This window comes from Wyeomyia smithii, chromosome 3 (genome assembly GCF_029784165.1).
Source record: "Wyeomyia smithii strain HCP4-BCI-WySm-NY-G18 chromosome 3, ASM2978416v1, whole genome shotgun sequence".
Classification (NCBI taxonomy): Eukaryota; Metazoa; Arthropoda; class Insecta; order Diptera; family Culicidae; genus Wyeomyia; species Wyeomyia smithii.
The window spans coordinates 200,161,199-200,175,756 of NC_073696.1; the positions used below are offsets into that span (position 1 = coordinate 200,161,199).

At 35.9% G+C, this 14,558-nt stretch overlaps 1 protein-coding gene across 3 annotated transcripts; it reads left to right on the forward strand.

Moving 5' to 3' along the window:
* The first annotated feature begins 5,015 nt into the window (after window positions 1-5,015).
* On the forward strand, window positions 5,016-8,002 carry LOC129730937 (uncharacterized). Of its 3 annotated transcripts, XM_055690601.1 has the most exons (6): window positions 5,016-5,167; window positions 5,417-5,670; window positions 5,740-6,100; window positions 6,174-6,256; window positions 6,309-6,587; window positions 6,646-8,002. In XM_055690601.1, exons 1-4 carry the CDS (start codon window positions 5,155-5,157, stop codon window positions 6,191-6,193), a joined length of 648 nt encoding a protein of 215 aa, XP_055546576.1. In that variant the 5' UTR covers window positions 5,016-5,154; the 3' UTR covers window positions 6,194-6,256; window positions 6,309-6,587; window positions 6,646-8,002. The 3 variants fall into 3 exon arrangements, with proteins under 3 accessions (XP_055546576.1, XP_055546575.1, XP_055546578.1); XM_055690600.1 differs by having other exon boundaries at window positions 6,309-8,002; XM_055690603.1 differs by having other exon boundaries at window positions 6,177-6,256; window positions 6,309-8,002.
* Window positions 8,003-14,558: the final 6,556 nt, after the last annotated feature.

Here is a 14,558-nt window from a genome sequence, read left to right on the forward strand (position 1 = left end):
TTGAAAAAAATTTTAAGGGCTGTTCGCACTTACGCGAACGCGAATAATTTTAGTTAATATTATGCAAAAAAATTACTAGGCAGTGTAGAGAGGAGCAACCTGAACCAGTCAACATCGGACCAAGCAATGACCTGTGGGCTGCCCACGGTACTCTTGCTAGAGAAGCATCAAAATACAAAAACATCGACCATATGGGTGAATTACCCGGGGAGTTACGGCAGTATTTGCATGGTGGTTTGGCACCAAGAAATTCTGACCCAATTTCAGTATGGAACCGAATTCGAGGACAGATTCCAACGCTTTTACCTAGAAATGTTCCTAATCTAACAGTCGATAGGAGAGAATGCATGGTTCCACTGTTCCAATGAATTATAAATATATTAAATAATGTGATTTCGAACCGAATGAGCATGAGCATGATTGACCGCCCGCGGTTGCTACTCCGTTATTGCCAGATCAGCTGTAATTACACAGAGAACCAATGGATGATGCTTGGGATTAACATTCATCCTCAATGTGTAAAAACTGGTGACCTTAATCTTTTTATTAGGCAATACCAGCGCCGGCCGCATCCGAATGCAGGTCAAAGAAGGAGTGTATATAGGAATATGTTGACGTGATACTCGCTTTATTGGAAGCCGAGAACACCTCTGCACTTCTACGAGAAATCACTGGGATGTTGGAGAAAAGGGTAAGGTTTGCAGCAGATTTCGTTTTGGTAAACGATGCGCTGAGTTCTAATACCAGGTTCATAATACCAAATATCGCGCGTACGAGTTCATTATATCTTTTACGGGAATCATAACGCGATCCGAACTCATTCCGGTTGATGATGTAACCCCGCAAAAATAAAGCGCACGCAAATAATGTGATTTCGAACCGAATAGCCATAAAGTCTCTTAGAGAAAGTTTTAATATGTTGTAAAATTGTACAATATTTTTTGCTGCAAAAAAGCAAAGTTTAGGTGTTACACTATTTTACACAGAATTTGCAGTAGAGATTCGATCATAGGCTTGTTCGATGAACCAACTTCGTACATCGAAATCAAGAGGTAGGCCACGGAATAATGCTAGAGCTTTCTGCCAGATTTGTCAGTAAATCTAGAGATCAAGTTTATTGGTAACTGACTGTTGGTCAGCACTATTGTGCATGCAGAAAAAAATCGTAAGCGACGAGTCGCTCGTCTGACAAGGATTTTCCAGCGAATTTCGTAGTACACTAAAGTCGCTTTTTACGCGGGGGCACCCGCGTAAAAAAACCGCGTAAATTCCGGAATCCGCGTAAAAAAACCGCGTGCATTCCGGAATCCGCGTAAATTCCGGAATCCGCGTAAAAACCGCGTAAATTCAGGAATCCGCGTAAAAAAGCGTGTAAATTCCGGAATCCGCGTAAAAGAAAACCGCGTTAAAAGCGACCTTGGTGTATTTTAATATAAAGTAGTCTTTTATTCAACATAAAGTGTCCCAAAATATGCGACTGTATTATTTTCTAATAGTTTTGATTGTTTTCTAGTCGCAAAACTATGTCAATTTTATCAAAGAACATTGAAACTGCATTGTACTGTGCGAGAAATAATCATGCAATATAACATCGCTAGAAATTTTCGCGTCGCTGGATTCACCAGCGAACTGCAGAGTAGCGCTGCAGCGACAATAACATTTTATTTTTGAACGCAGGGCTCACGCAATCAGATAATCGATTATCTCGATTAATCGAATATCTTTTGTCAGCTAATCGAGTCCGATTAGCGGACAGGAACAAAATAATCGATTAACAATTAATCGATTAGTTGAATAAATCGGACATCACTATAATTTTTCATTCTCGCTGAAACGTCAAAAAGTGAAAATTTACGAAGCGTCCATGAAAAATTGCTGCACACGCTCCTTTACTTTAACTCTAAACTGAGTTAAAAATCACTCCGTTTCGTTAAAAGTGGACGGACTCTAAATAGAGTATTTGTGCTATTACTCATTTTTGAGTAACATGTCTATTACAGACGGTGTTATGAACAGATACGCAAAGAGTGAGGTCGAAAACTCCAAGTGAACCGTCAAATCGAGGCTCCAAGTGTGCAGAGTAAACAAACTCAGGAGTGTTACTTTTCGTACAGAAAGTGTATTGCAATCAGTATAATTGTTGTGAACCACGTGCAATTATGGTTTGAACGGAAAATGTGTTTGTTATGCTTGTATTATGAGTGATGCATTGAAAATTAAAAAAATTTATAAACAAGCTTTGAAACTCAGTTATATATCCTTACAAAGTTTCGGAATTTTATTACACTTTCTAGTGCGTATGAAAAGTCATGCGAAATTAAATGTTGTTGCCAGAATTGCTTGGAAAAAATATTAGCAAAGGGTTGCCATATTTACTGCTTTTCTTTTTGCGTATCTCTTTATAACACAGTCTCTAATGTCTATCTGTCAGAAACTGAGTAAATTTTACTCTGTTGCTATTAATCACAAATCAACGAAACTTAGTGAAAGTTACCCAAGTAATTTAAATATTTTTAAAGGAATTATTTCTGATATCATTTGGAATGAAAAACCATTAATCAAACGCAAATCATCAATTGTTTATTCATAAATGATAAAAAGTAGTCCAATTCACATAGTTCAAACAACTTTATCATCTTTTGCCTTGGCGGCTTCTTTTAAAACAGCAGCGATACGATTAACAGTTGCTCGGGAACTTCTATGTAAGGTACTTGACATAAAGTCCATAATCATGTGCAAATCTGTTGAAATTTTGATTCCAAACATCGATTTTAAACTGGTACATTGAAGGAAATCTACCTGGTAACGACAACGAACATTCAACATGTTTCGAAAGGCCTTCCAATACAAGTAATGTGAGGTTGTTCTTTCTCGAGGGATGCCACGTACATTTTGAAATCTTCGACGCCGTCAGTGGTTCGGACTCTAACCAATTTAAAAACAACTGATAAAACGTCGAATATTAGCATCAGAATATCTACTGCTTTTACTACTTGAAAATTTTTGACATTCGCTTATATTACGCAAAAATGAGTGAATACGGCTATGGAGAGAATCTAAGTAAATATTACTCAGTTTAAAAAATCAGTGTTACTCAGTTTTTGACGTTTAACATAGAAATAGAAAACAGAGTAAATAATACTCAGTTTAGGGTAAAATTCAGGGAGCGTGCATGCACTCACTCTGGATAACCCAAAACTGAGTCAAAACCTAATCAGTTTCGCTAAAACCGTACACATAAATTGGGTAAATTTTGACTCAATTTCGTTAAAAGTGGATCTACCCTAAACAGAGTAACCATGTAGTTACTCATTTTTGAGAAGCATAGATAAATGTCAAAAACTGAGTACTACTTACTCATTTGAAAAAAAAAAGCATGAATTAGCCAAACTGAGTAACTGTTACTCAGTTTCGGTAATTTGACTTCCCTACGCAAAAGAAATTTTGAAAATTTGAAAACAACATAAGAAAAATCGTTAAAATGTTGTAGATTTATTTCCCATCAAGTTACCTAATTATCAATATTTTATATTATTACCATCTTTTGGATTGCTTCGCATAAAAAAGCTACAACTCAGTACAAGTATCATGGAGACAAAGCCCAAATGTGGATAAATCAGCGCTGTGTTTATTGTCCGGTGTTAGAGAGGTGCCCACGTATTTAACTTCAAGATTGCTTCCATCCGAGCTTCCATCGTACAAGGAACGAATTCCTTCTGGTATTATAAGGGCTGTTCCCACCAACAACCTAGCACAAAACATATACACATTTTTAGTTTTTCCTCTAACAGCATCACGGTTGAAAGTATACTTCCAGCTATACAGGAACCAACTAGTATTACAAAAAGAATTAGCATTACCGTCTCATCCATGATTCAAGAATATGGATCTGACCACTCAAATAGCTTGATCAATATGTTACAAAAACAATGTAACGAAAACAGAAGTTATTCGAAAAAGCGGACGTGTCCGATGTTTTTATGCACTCATTCTTCGCGTTTCGTTCCCTCACTACTGCAGCACACACTTATTTGACTTGTGGCTCATATATCAAAGAGCGGATTATTATTTTATTGTAAACTATTCGTTGCAGTACTTTCAAAACTAAATCCATGTACGAATAAGCGAAACAAACAGGGAACTGTTAAATGCCTAGCTTTTGTTTACAGCAAACTGATATAAAATGAACGGTTACCCAAAAGTGAGCAAAACAAAAAAAATACGCAAACTGGGTGGAAGTTACTCAGTTTCGTTAATCAGTATTACTCATTTTTTGACATTTTGAATCAAAATACGAAAGTGAGTACTTTCTAAACAATTTAGAGTAAAATTGAACGAGCGTGTATGTACTCTAAATTGAGTAGAAGTTGTTTTAGTCATTTTTGAGTACCACCGAATGTTATAAAAATTGAATAAATATTACCCATATTATACCTGATGCGCGATGCGTAAAAGTTACTCATTTCGACTCAAAAATGAATACTTTAAGCTTCAATGAGGGAATTTTGGAAAAATTATCATTATTGACTCGATATTATTATATTTTTCCTTTTCAATGAATTTTATTTTAAAAAAGGCTTATTTCAAGAAATTTACCGTTCTTCGCCGGGACACGGAGATCTTTGAATTGATTCGCCGTATATCCAACCAAAGAGTCCTGGTGAAAAAGAAAAATTGGCATTAGTTGCAGTCAATTATTTCAAATTATGAATTACCTACCGATAACAACTAACTTCAAACATTTATATTTCTTCCTTTTTTCAGACGGTTTGCTTAATTTGCTGTTTGCTTTTAATTGCTGAAAAAACATACAAAAACAACACGCAAGTACCAGTTACCCAATTTTGAGGAAATTTGCCACCATGATCAATTTAATTCTACTCATTTTTTGACGTCTTCGAACAACTGAAAAATATAATTAAAATTCAACTCAGTCGCTGAGTAGCCCAGAGTGAGCGTGTACTCAATTTTTGACGTTTTAATAGACAATGTAAAATTGAGTCAAAATTGCTCAATTTAGAGTAAAATTAACGGAGCGTGTACGCAATCGTCAATTTATGTGTGAAAACAAAAGCAAAAATAATTCCCTCCTTAACTTTCGAAAGTAAAAACCTAACCAATATCAACAGAGTCGTCAGGGCCAATATCCAAAACATGGCTCGATCTGGTAAATATAGGCTATCATTCTGGCTTTCATATAAAACACCATCATACGAAAGTATCGGAAATACTCATATCTCTTTTTGTACCAATCAATTCAAACTCTCGAATGTCCCCTTATTTATTTAATTGAAATAGAATTCTTTGAATCGAATCGATATTTTCTTTCGAATATTAGATATAGCCGTAAACGAGAATAGAGGCGATAGTGTATTAAACATGATATGTATTTTCTATTGTTTTGGTTTTGTTCCAGAGTATAACAACGTTCAGGTAAATGGAGCAACTGATTCATTTAGACAAATTCTCGTTGTTACCGACTCCGATGTAACCGATAATGAAATATGTGACTATAGCACAGGAACTAATTCGATTCGAGGTGTCGAAATAAACGAAAAGCCTCCAGATACAATCATGAAATCTAATTGCCGAATAACCGAACGTACTAAGGATAAAAATTCGTCACAACCAATGATTATTTCGCCAATGCAAGCGATTGAAACTAGTGAGGTGAGTAGACATGAAATTCAATAGTTCCTAGCATAATACGGAAAGCCTACATACAAGATTTGTTGGCAGATCGTCAAATCGCTCCAATGTTTCGAAACTTCCTCTAATAGAGCTAATGCAGGAGACTATCAATTAATGAAACTTCCGGTTGCCAAATCTCACAACAATGACACAAATTCAAAAAGGAACAATACAGGAGCAATAATTGCAAAAATAAACGTTAACATTCAAGTCGCACAAGCTAATTTTTTGTCAGATTCTGACTTAGAAACTGCAGATTCACACCAAAGGTCTATAGCACAAGATCAAAGTTTGTCTGATAATAATAATACCTTTATTGATAACGACATGATGATTATACTCTCGAATATTTATGGAGACGATTGGCGCTCAGCCAAAATGATAAGTTATTGTAAATTGAACTCTAAAGGTAAGTTTTAGAGATGTTTTTTTTGTATAGTACCAATCAATTTATGAAAAACTCATCAATCTTTTTATTTCAGTAGAAAGCTCAAGCGCATAATATTCGATTTTCTGTAAATCGTACTATTGATCAAGGTTGGAAACACAAATAGCAACCTTCAAGGTGAGAAAAAAATGTCTGAAAATCCAAATTTATACATTTAATCCATTTACAGATGAACCCGTGAACAATTTAAAAAGTACTCGGGCAAAAAATCGTGAACACTCGGTACAATCTACGTTTTTTTCACTGTGTTTAATTTTTCACATCGCTTGCAATCGAGGATGCCAGGTCAAATGTCTTCCGACTCCGCGGAAATATGTGACTTCACATTAGCAATTCTAGGAAAATTTTACCAAGTGAACACGTAAAAACAACGTAAATTTACGTAAACCTGGATGTTTATACTGTAAAAAATACGCATGAAAATTGGTAAAAACAACGCATCGTTCTGGTAAGTTACTTTACGATATATATGGTAGTTAGGTTCCCTCAAATTTAGGTGATTTTAGATTATGCATGATTATTCTTACCTAAAAGTTATAGTCACTGTATACTTTACTAGTCTGGCGGACTGGATTTCGGGAACCAGTGTGAACTGTCAAAACGGGAACCAGTCGATAGCGCGTCGATTTTCGCATTTGAAGTATTGTAATCGTGCCGTAAAAAGATACAGAATAAATTAGACTCAATAATTGGACTTATTGTGACAATTGCTATTTTTTTTGAGAATAGTTATTGTAATGAATTAATGATATCACAATAATGTTAAATTTATACATGTGAGAAAATCACAAGGAATATTTTCTTTCGTCGCATCAATAACGTGCTCTTTCAATAATTAATTGTTTATTGATAACATTATACTGCCATAGATTTGCTGTCCTGTCGCTTTTCACGCTGTACTATTGTACGGGAAATGCTCAATCGAAACAAAATGATTTTTTTCATAATTTTCTCTTTCAACGAATAAATGAATTATCAGGTAACTCGCAAAATTTTAGCCATTTTCCTCTAATCTCCGCATTCTTTGGAAACCGGAGTAAACTTGTTTGTTTCTTTGTCCTTCGCCAATTGCTGTTACATTTGTTATAAACGCACTTCATTTTCACCTCAAATGTTTACTTTCAAAGAAGTCATATGCAACATGAATTATATCCAGTGGTGTCAGGATTTTAATGTGAAAAAGTGGGTTGCCAGTTGCATGGTTCCCCACTCCGCCAGACTAGAGACTGTGTTATAAAGAGATACGCAAAGAGAAAAGCAGTAAATATGGCAACCCTTTGCTAATATATTATTTTAAACAATTCTGGCAACCACATTTATTTTCGCATGACTTTTCATACGCACTAGAAAGTGTAATGAAATTTCGAAACTTTGTAAGGATATATTACTGAGTTTCAGTGCTTGTTCATACAATTTTAATAATTTCCAATGCATCACTCATAACATGAGCATGACGAACACATTTTTCGTTGGAACCATAATTGCACGTGATTCACAGAATTTAAACTGATCGCAACATATATTCTGTACGAAAAGCAACACTCCTGAGTTTGTTTACTTTGCACACTTGGAGCCTCGATTTGACGGTTCACTTGGAGTTTTCGACCTCACTCTTTGCGTATCTGTTCATAACACCGTCTGTACGCCAGACTAGTAAAATACAGTGACTATACTAAAAGTGAGTGAAAATGTTTGACGGCTACATTTTGATTAGCAATACTCAGAGGGAGAGATATGCGAAGAGAATGTTGTGAGCCAAACGAACATGTCAAAATCCAATCCAAACGAACAAGAAAGGTTACACATTGAGAGGTATTGATACAATAATAGGTACAATAAAGAATATTTTTATTTTCACACGTTTTCATGTTCTTTTACTAAACAATGAATTGAGAATGCTCCAAAGTTGCTTTATCACAGTGATTTTTAACTGGTGGTTCACAAACCTTTTGTATGGTCAACAAACTAATGATCAATTATGGTCAAAGTATATAAAATTGAACCTAAATATAAAATTTAACACCTTCACGGCATTCGTGAGACACTTTATTATTCCCCAGGACTTCTCTGAGTATCTCTAATTTTGATTGTTGCCACGCATACTCTACACGCTAATTTAATTAAACTCTAAACTGAGTTAAATATCACTTTCTTTCGAAGTGGACGTACTCTAAATAGAGAAAGCAAAGCAAAGCCTTGGTGCTACATTCCGATTCGGAACTCGACGTTCTTTTTCTTATACACAGATAGTGTACAGGACAATTACGAGGCTAGCGCTACGATCCTACTGACACTAACAGTACCCCCCGAACCGCGACTCGAACCCACGACAACTGGCTTGTTCGACCAGCATCGTACCCCGAGACCAACTGGAGTATTTGTGCTATTCATCACTTTTGGGTAACATATCTATCTGTCAGAAACTGAGCAAATTTTACTCTGTTGCTATTAATCACAAATCAGCAAAACTGAGTGAAAGTTACCCACTTTTGCAATTCAAATATTTTTAAAAGAATTATTTCAGATTTCAATTGAAATGAAAAACCACCAATTAAACGCAAATCATCAATTGTTTATTCATAAATGATAAAAAGTAGTCCAATGAACATAGTCCAAACAACTTCAACGCCTTCTGCCTTGGCGGCTTCTTTTAAAACAGCAGCGATACGGTTAACAGTTGCTCGGGAACTGTTGTTTAATCTTTTATATAAGGTACTTGACATGAAGTCCGTAATCATGTGCAAATCTGTTGGAATTTTGATTCCAAACATTGATTTGGATCTGGTACATTTAAGGAAATCTACCTGGTATCTACCTGGTGTTTCGAAAGGCCTTCTAATACAAGCAATGTGAGATTGCTTTTTCTCGAGAGATGCCATTGTAAAATTGTAAAATTTCCGACGCCGTTAGTGGTTCGGGCTCGAAGCAATTTATTGAGTAACACTTTACAAATAACTGATAAAACGTCGAATATTAGCATCAGAGTATATACTGCTTTTACTACTTGAAAAGTTTTGACATTCGCACATATTACGCAAAAATGAGTAAATACGGCTATGGAGAGAATCTGAGTAAATATTACCCAATTCAAACAATCAGTGTTACTCAGTTTTTGACGTTTAGCATAGAAATATAAGACAGAGTAGATATTACTCAGTTAAGGGCAAAATTGAAGGAGCGTGTAGGCTACTCAGTGGGAGAGTTGATTTTACTTATTTTTATTCAGTTCCATTGACCCTGACACAAGTAAAAGAGATTTTTAAGGCTGTTCGCACTAGAGATATTGTCCTTTCACAAAAAAATTAGAATGTAGGGTATTTTCAAAAAAAGAAGAAGCAACACCCGCAACTGACAGACATCTCAAACACTGGTAAAAATGTGCTGTAAAAATAGCACTCGATACACGTTCAACTGGGGATAATGAAATGTTCATAATTGAAATACGAAAATATCCGAATAAGTTTAATTTTCTACACCTCATTAATTAATTATGGTCTATTTGTTTGTTCCTTAGGTTTTCGTTTGTCCTGATCGAGCAAAGAATACAGTCACCGTTCGATAACTGCAAAACTTTTAACTGCAAGACCGATAACTGCAACAGCAATCTGATGTTAAAGTCATATTTGACATTGAAGTGACAAATCTCGCGGGGGGATTCTAAATGCATTCGAAAATGAAAATTGTTGAATTTCTTGAAAAATTTTAATAGGACTCATTTCTCTCGACTTTTTTTTCGTCTTCGTTTACTTGTTGTCTCTCCATTCTAATTGAGATCCGTAATTATTATAAAAGAAAAAATATTTGTGCATTGTTTGGCTAGCTTTCAATACTCAGCGAGGCAGTGCATAGTAGATCACAAACAATATTTTGTGACCTAGCGTTAAATAGATCATTGATCCTGCTGACATTGATGTTGCTTTTACTTACGTTATGTAAGTGGTTCCGAGCTTTCTGTCAAATTTCATTCATGAATTGAGTTCAGAAACGTCAAGTGCACACACTTAATTTATCTCGGCAAACAGCTGATGGAGCTCGGCGAAATTTCTAACAAATGTCAGCAATATATTCCGACGAACATTCAGCAAATATATCGATCTACCGTAAACCAGCAGGTATTAAATTTCGTTTGCCGAAGTTCTTGAAAATTCTGCCGAAAACTTGTAGAACATTTCGCTGAATTTATCAGCTGTTGAGTTCTCGGCAATAAAATCTAAGTGTGCCTAGTAGATCATAAACAATATTTTGTGACCTAGCGTTAAATAGACCATTTTACGAACTGACAGGTGTCATGGATCCTGCTGACATTGATGTTGCTTTTACTTGCGTTGTGTCAGCGGTTCGAGCTTTCTGTCAAAATTTCATTCATGAATTGAGTTCAGAAACGTCTTGTAAAATGGTTGATTGTAGTGATGAACTTCATCTTCGCCTACATACTGGTTATGTGAAGTAGTTACTAAAACGCAATAAATTATGATGCGGAAATATGAATATCAAATTGATCAGTCGAAAAGCTTGCCTATTTAAGTTTTCTGTAATTTTTGGCCTCTATTCCATTAAAAAAATACATTTCGACATCATTGAAAACAAAAATGGTAGTGACGGACCCCCCTCTAAATTTTGGCATGTTTCAAGTATTGCAGTTATCGAACAGCATTCGATAACTGCAATGTAAACATGTTGCAGTTATCGAACGATGACTATCATATTCATCATCAAAGGCATGTACGATTTATTGCCATCAGTGATGGGCACCATTTCGCCTATTTTTAGATCGGTTAGCGAATATGATACGACAACATCGGGTACGGGTTTGTTAAAGTTCGCATGCATTTGGCGATTTGATGTATTTATCACAACAAAGCCATGATTTATAAAATTAAAGTCGTGGGACAACTATGTCTATAAAGCTCAACTTTGAAGATGCAGGAGACAGACATAGAAACGATGCGCTGTACACTTTTGCGGTACTGGAAAACATTTATGTTATCTCAGGAAACAAATTAAAAAAAAAAGATTTTCTGAAGCATAGAAATTCTCGAGCTGGAACCAACAGAAGTTTCGGGGAAATTAGGCCTTCGAATTTTGTTTAGCGGTAGAGCTCAGAAGCTTCGGTTTTTCGAAAAATGTCCTCAATGGTGAAACTAAATTAAAGCTGAGAGAGTTTCCCAGCTGAAAAATATATAAATATTTTTTTTACCACAAAAGATCAAAATAATGGTCGCAGTGGTCCAAATCTTACAAAAAAAAAAACACTATTTTAACGTTTATTGCATCTCTAAGAAATTTAGCATCACAATTTTTTTGTGCTATCGAACATTTTTCATTGGTAAAAAAGTATAATTTTACCCGCACGACTTCCCGAAGTTTGATTGTGTTGAAATTTAGAATAGTGACTTCTTTCGAGAAGACGAAACTTTTGAGCCGTTCATCTAAATCTCTGAACGAAATTCAGAATTCTTTTTCCCATATATCTCATTGATGCATTTTTTTGTTGAAGTTTTAACCGGCGGTCATTCACCAGTCAATGAAAACTATGTTATGTTGCATACTGTTTAAGCAACATCAAATAATGGATTATAACTAGTTTATTCGTAGAACATTCTGATTGCAAACCATATCAATGCGGCTCTGCTGCATAGTAGAGGGCAAGCAATCAAGGCGGCTTTAAGTCTATGCTATTCAATTTCAATTGAAGTAAATTAAGAGTGCATACGCTTTGACAAACAATTTCTTGAGTCGCATTTTTGTCAGTGCTGTCTGAAATTGTCATTTTCGGTTGTCAGTTAGAGCGCAAATTCCAATTTTTCTCTGAAATCACAATATTAAATATGAAAAATACAATAGGGGTCATCGAGGTGAGTGAGTAATAAGAGAAAGAAGCCAGATGTCTCCCCTTAGGTCAAATCGTTCGTTGCGAACTACATAAATCAGGGGAGTCAAAATTTTGTCTGCCGATCATGAATTCATCATGGTGTCGAAATTTCATTTAAAATGCGCACATAAAATATCTTATTCATTGAAAGTGCACATTGTATTAAAAACAAACGTTGAGTGTTGATTTTTCACATCTCTAAACGTATTTTTTCGAGAATAAGTAATGAACAATCATGGGACGTTGACTCTATTTCAACTGTTTTAGGGCAAACCAACCAAAAAGTGGGTACCAGAATCGCTAGTACCAGAATCAATGAGTGGTACACGCTCGTAAATAATAACTCATGAACTGAGCAACTCTGACTCAGTTTAGAACAATGTTCGTAGACGTCAAAAAATGAGTAGAAGTCCTTTTTGATTTTGAGTAACTTTGACTCACTTTTTGGGTTCCCTTCATATAACTTCTTTCTGAGTAACGTCGCATATAACGACGTCCATTTTGAAAGATGATTACGATGTGCTTCAGTTTGTGACATATGTCTTTTAATTGTGTGCGCCTCACAAGGCATTATAACTGTTTACTTTTATTATAAGGTAATTATTGATGAACATGTGGTGTCGTTTACTGGCCGTGGCGGATTTCTAGCCAATAATGAAACTGAACTGTACCCAAAAAATGAGTAATGTCGTACTCAAATTCTGAGTAATAACGACTCATTTTAAAGACGCCTAGTGTTACTCAGTTTTGAGTATTTGTGGAGCTACTCAATTTAAGAGTTGTTCCACTTTTTACGAAAATGCGTCAAATGTTACTCATTTTAGAGTTATTATTTACGAGCGTGTAGATGAAAAATGTATGAAGTTTGACAGCCACAAGAACCCCCTGACATAAATCGAAACAATAAAGAATGTTGTTCAGCAACACTGCCAGCAAGCCTGATGATAAATTTTAACGCACTCGGGGTTTTCAATTTCAACCAATCAGCGAGTGGTTCCCAAAGTGGATGCAAATCTATACCCATGTTGTCTCCCCTTAGGATTTGACAAGCCTGACTACACGCTCGGAAATAATAACTCTCAAATGAGTAACTTTTGACGCATTTTCGTAAAAAGTGGAACAACTCTTAAAATGAGTAACTCCACAAGTACTCAAAACTGAGTTACACAGGCGTCATTGAAAATGAGTGATTATTACTCAAAATTTGAGTACGATATTACTCATTTTTTGGGTAAAGTTCAGAGTCAGTACTGGATATAATCCGCCTTGGCCGAACCTTTGGCATCCCTATACCGAGCAACAGTGAATGACAATGAACTCATGTCCTGGGCTCAAATTAATTTGTGTCCGCTGTCAGCAGTAAGTGGTCCCCGTGGTTCTGTGGTTAGCGATGTCGGTCGGCTAGCTCTCCCACACGGTTGTGACATCGGGTTCGATTCCCGATCAGGTCGAGGATCTTTTCGAGCTGGAAATTTTCTCGACTCAGCACTGGGGCACGGTGTGTCGTTGTACTTATCCTACACATGCAAAATGTGCCAAAAAACAATATCGATAACGAATTCTCTCAACTAATCTAGTTGATCGAGACCACATAAGCCCCCCAGGCTTGCGTGCGTTATTGTTTGTTTTTGTGTTTGTCAGCAGTAAGATAAAGATGTAAGAGAAGAAGCGGTGATATGCTATCTCGTTTATATGTTGAGATGTTAGCCCTTGAAACATGGCGTGATGCCAAAGGGGTGACCTTGGCCAATGAACGACACTAAATAATCATCAATAATTATTGCGACTTTTGCGCCAGATTAGACTACCCCGAAATACATTGTACGATTGTCACGCAGTCGAATCTCGCACACGATTTCGCAGTTTGGGTGATAGGTATCGATACTAGCGATATCGAAACGCTTGACAGAAATATTTTATTATATAGACAAAAAAATCTCTGTCATGACTGCTACCTTGGTAGGTTAATAAGAAATCACTCCAGCAATGGTCAGTGCTTGATATTTACCTATATATATTAACAAAGTATACTTGAAACCGTGAGGTCTGGTATCGATACAATGACAATTGAGAAAGTATCGATACTCAGTATCACCCAATCAATCATAGAACACTTATAGCGAATTTCTTTATTCCAATTTGTGCAGGCAAAACTGCCGGAGAATAATTAAGACGCGGATAAAGAAGGGTTTTGACAGCATTTAGTGCGCTTCAAGGTCAAAACGAGGTGAGTTGGTGGAATAAAGAAATTTGCTATAAGTATATATTTTTGAGCAGCTTTAGTTGAAAATTAGGTTGAATATCAAAACAAAACTCCCCAGCTGGTCTCGAGCTAAGAGAAGAGTGGCCAAGATGATACCTCGTTTTGCTCCAGGTTTTTTCCCAAGAAATAATTTGGAAGCTGTTATGAGAGCAAATGTGGAACAAAAGCAGTGTTGAAGCAATCGATGCTGAATAAACAACACGTTGAACTATTTGTTGAACAAACGTTGCAGCATTCTTTGTTTATGTACTTATTCAACAGTGGAACTCTAGCTTAACAGAAGT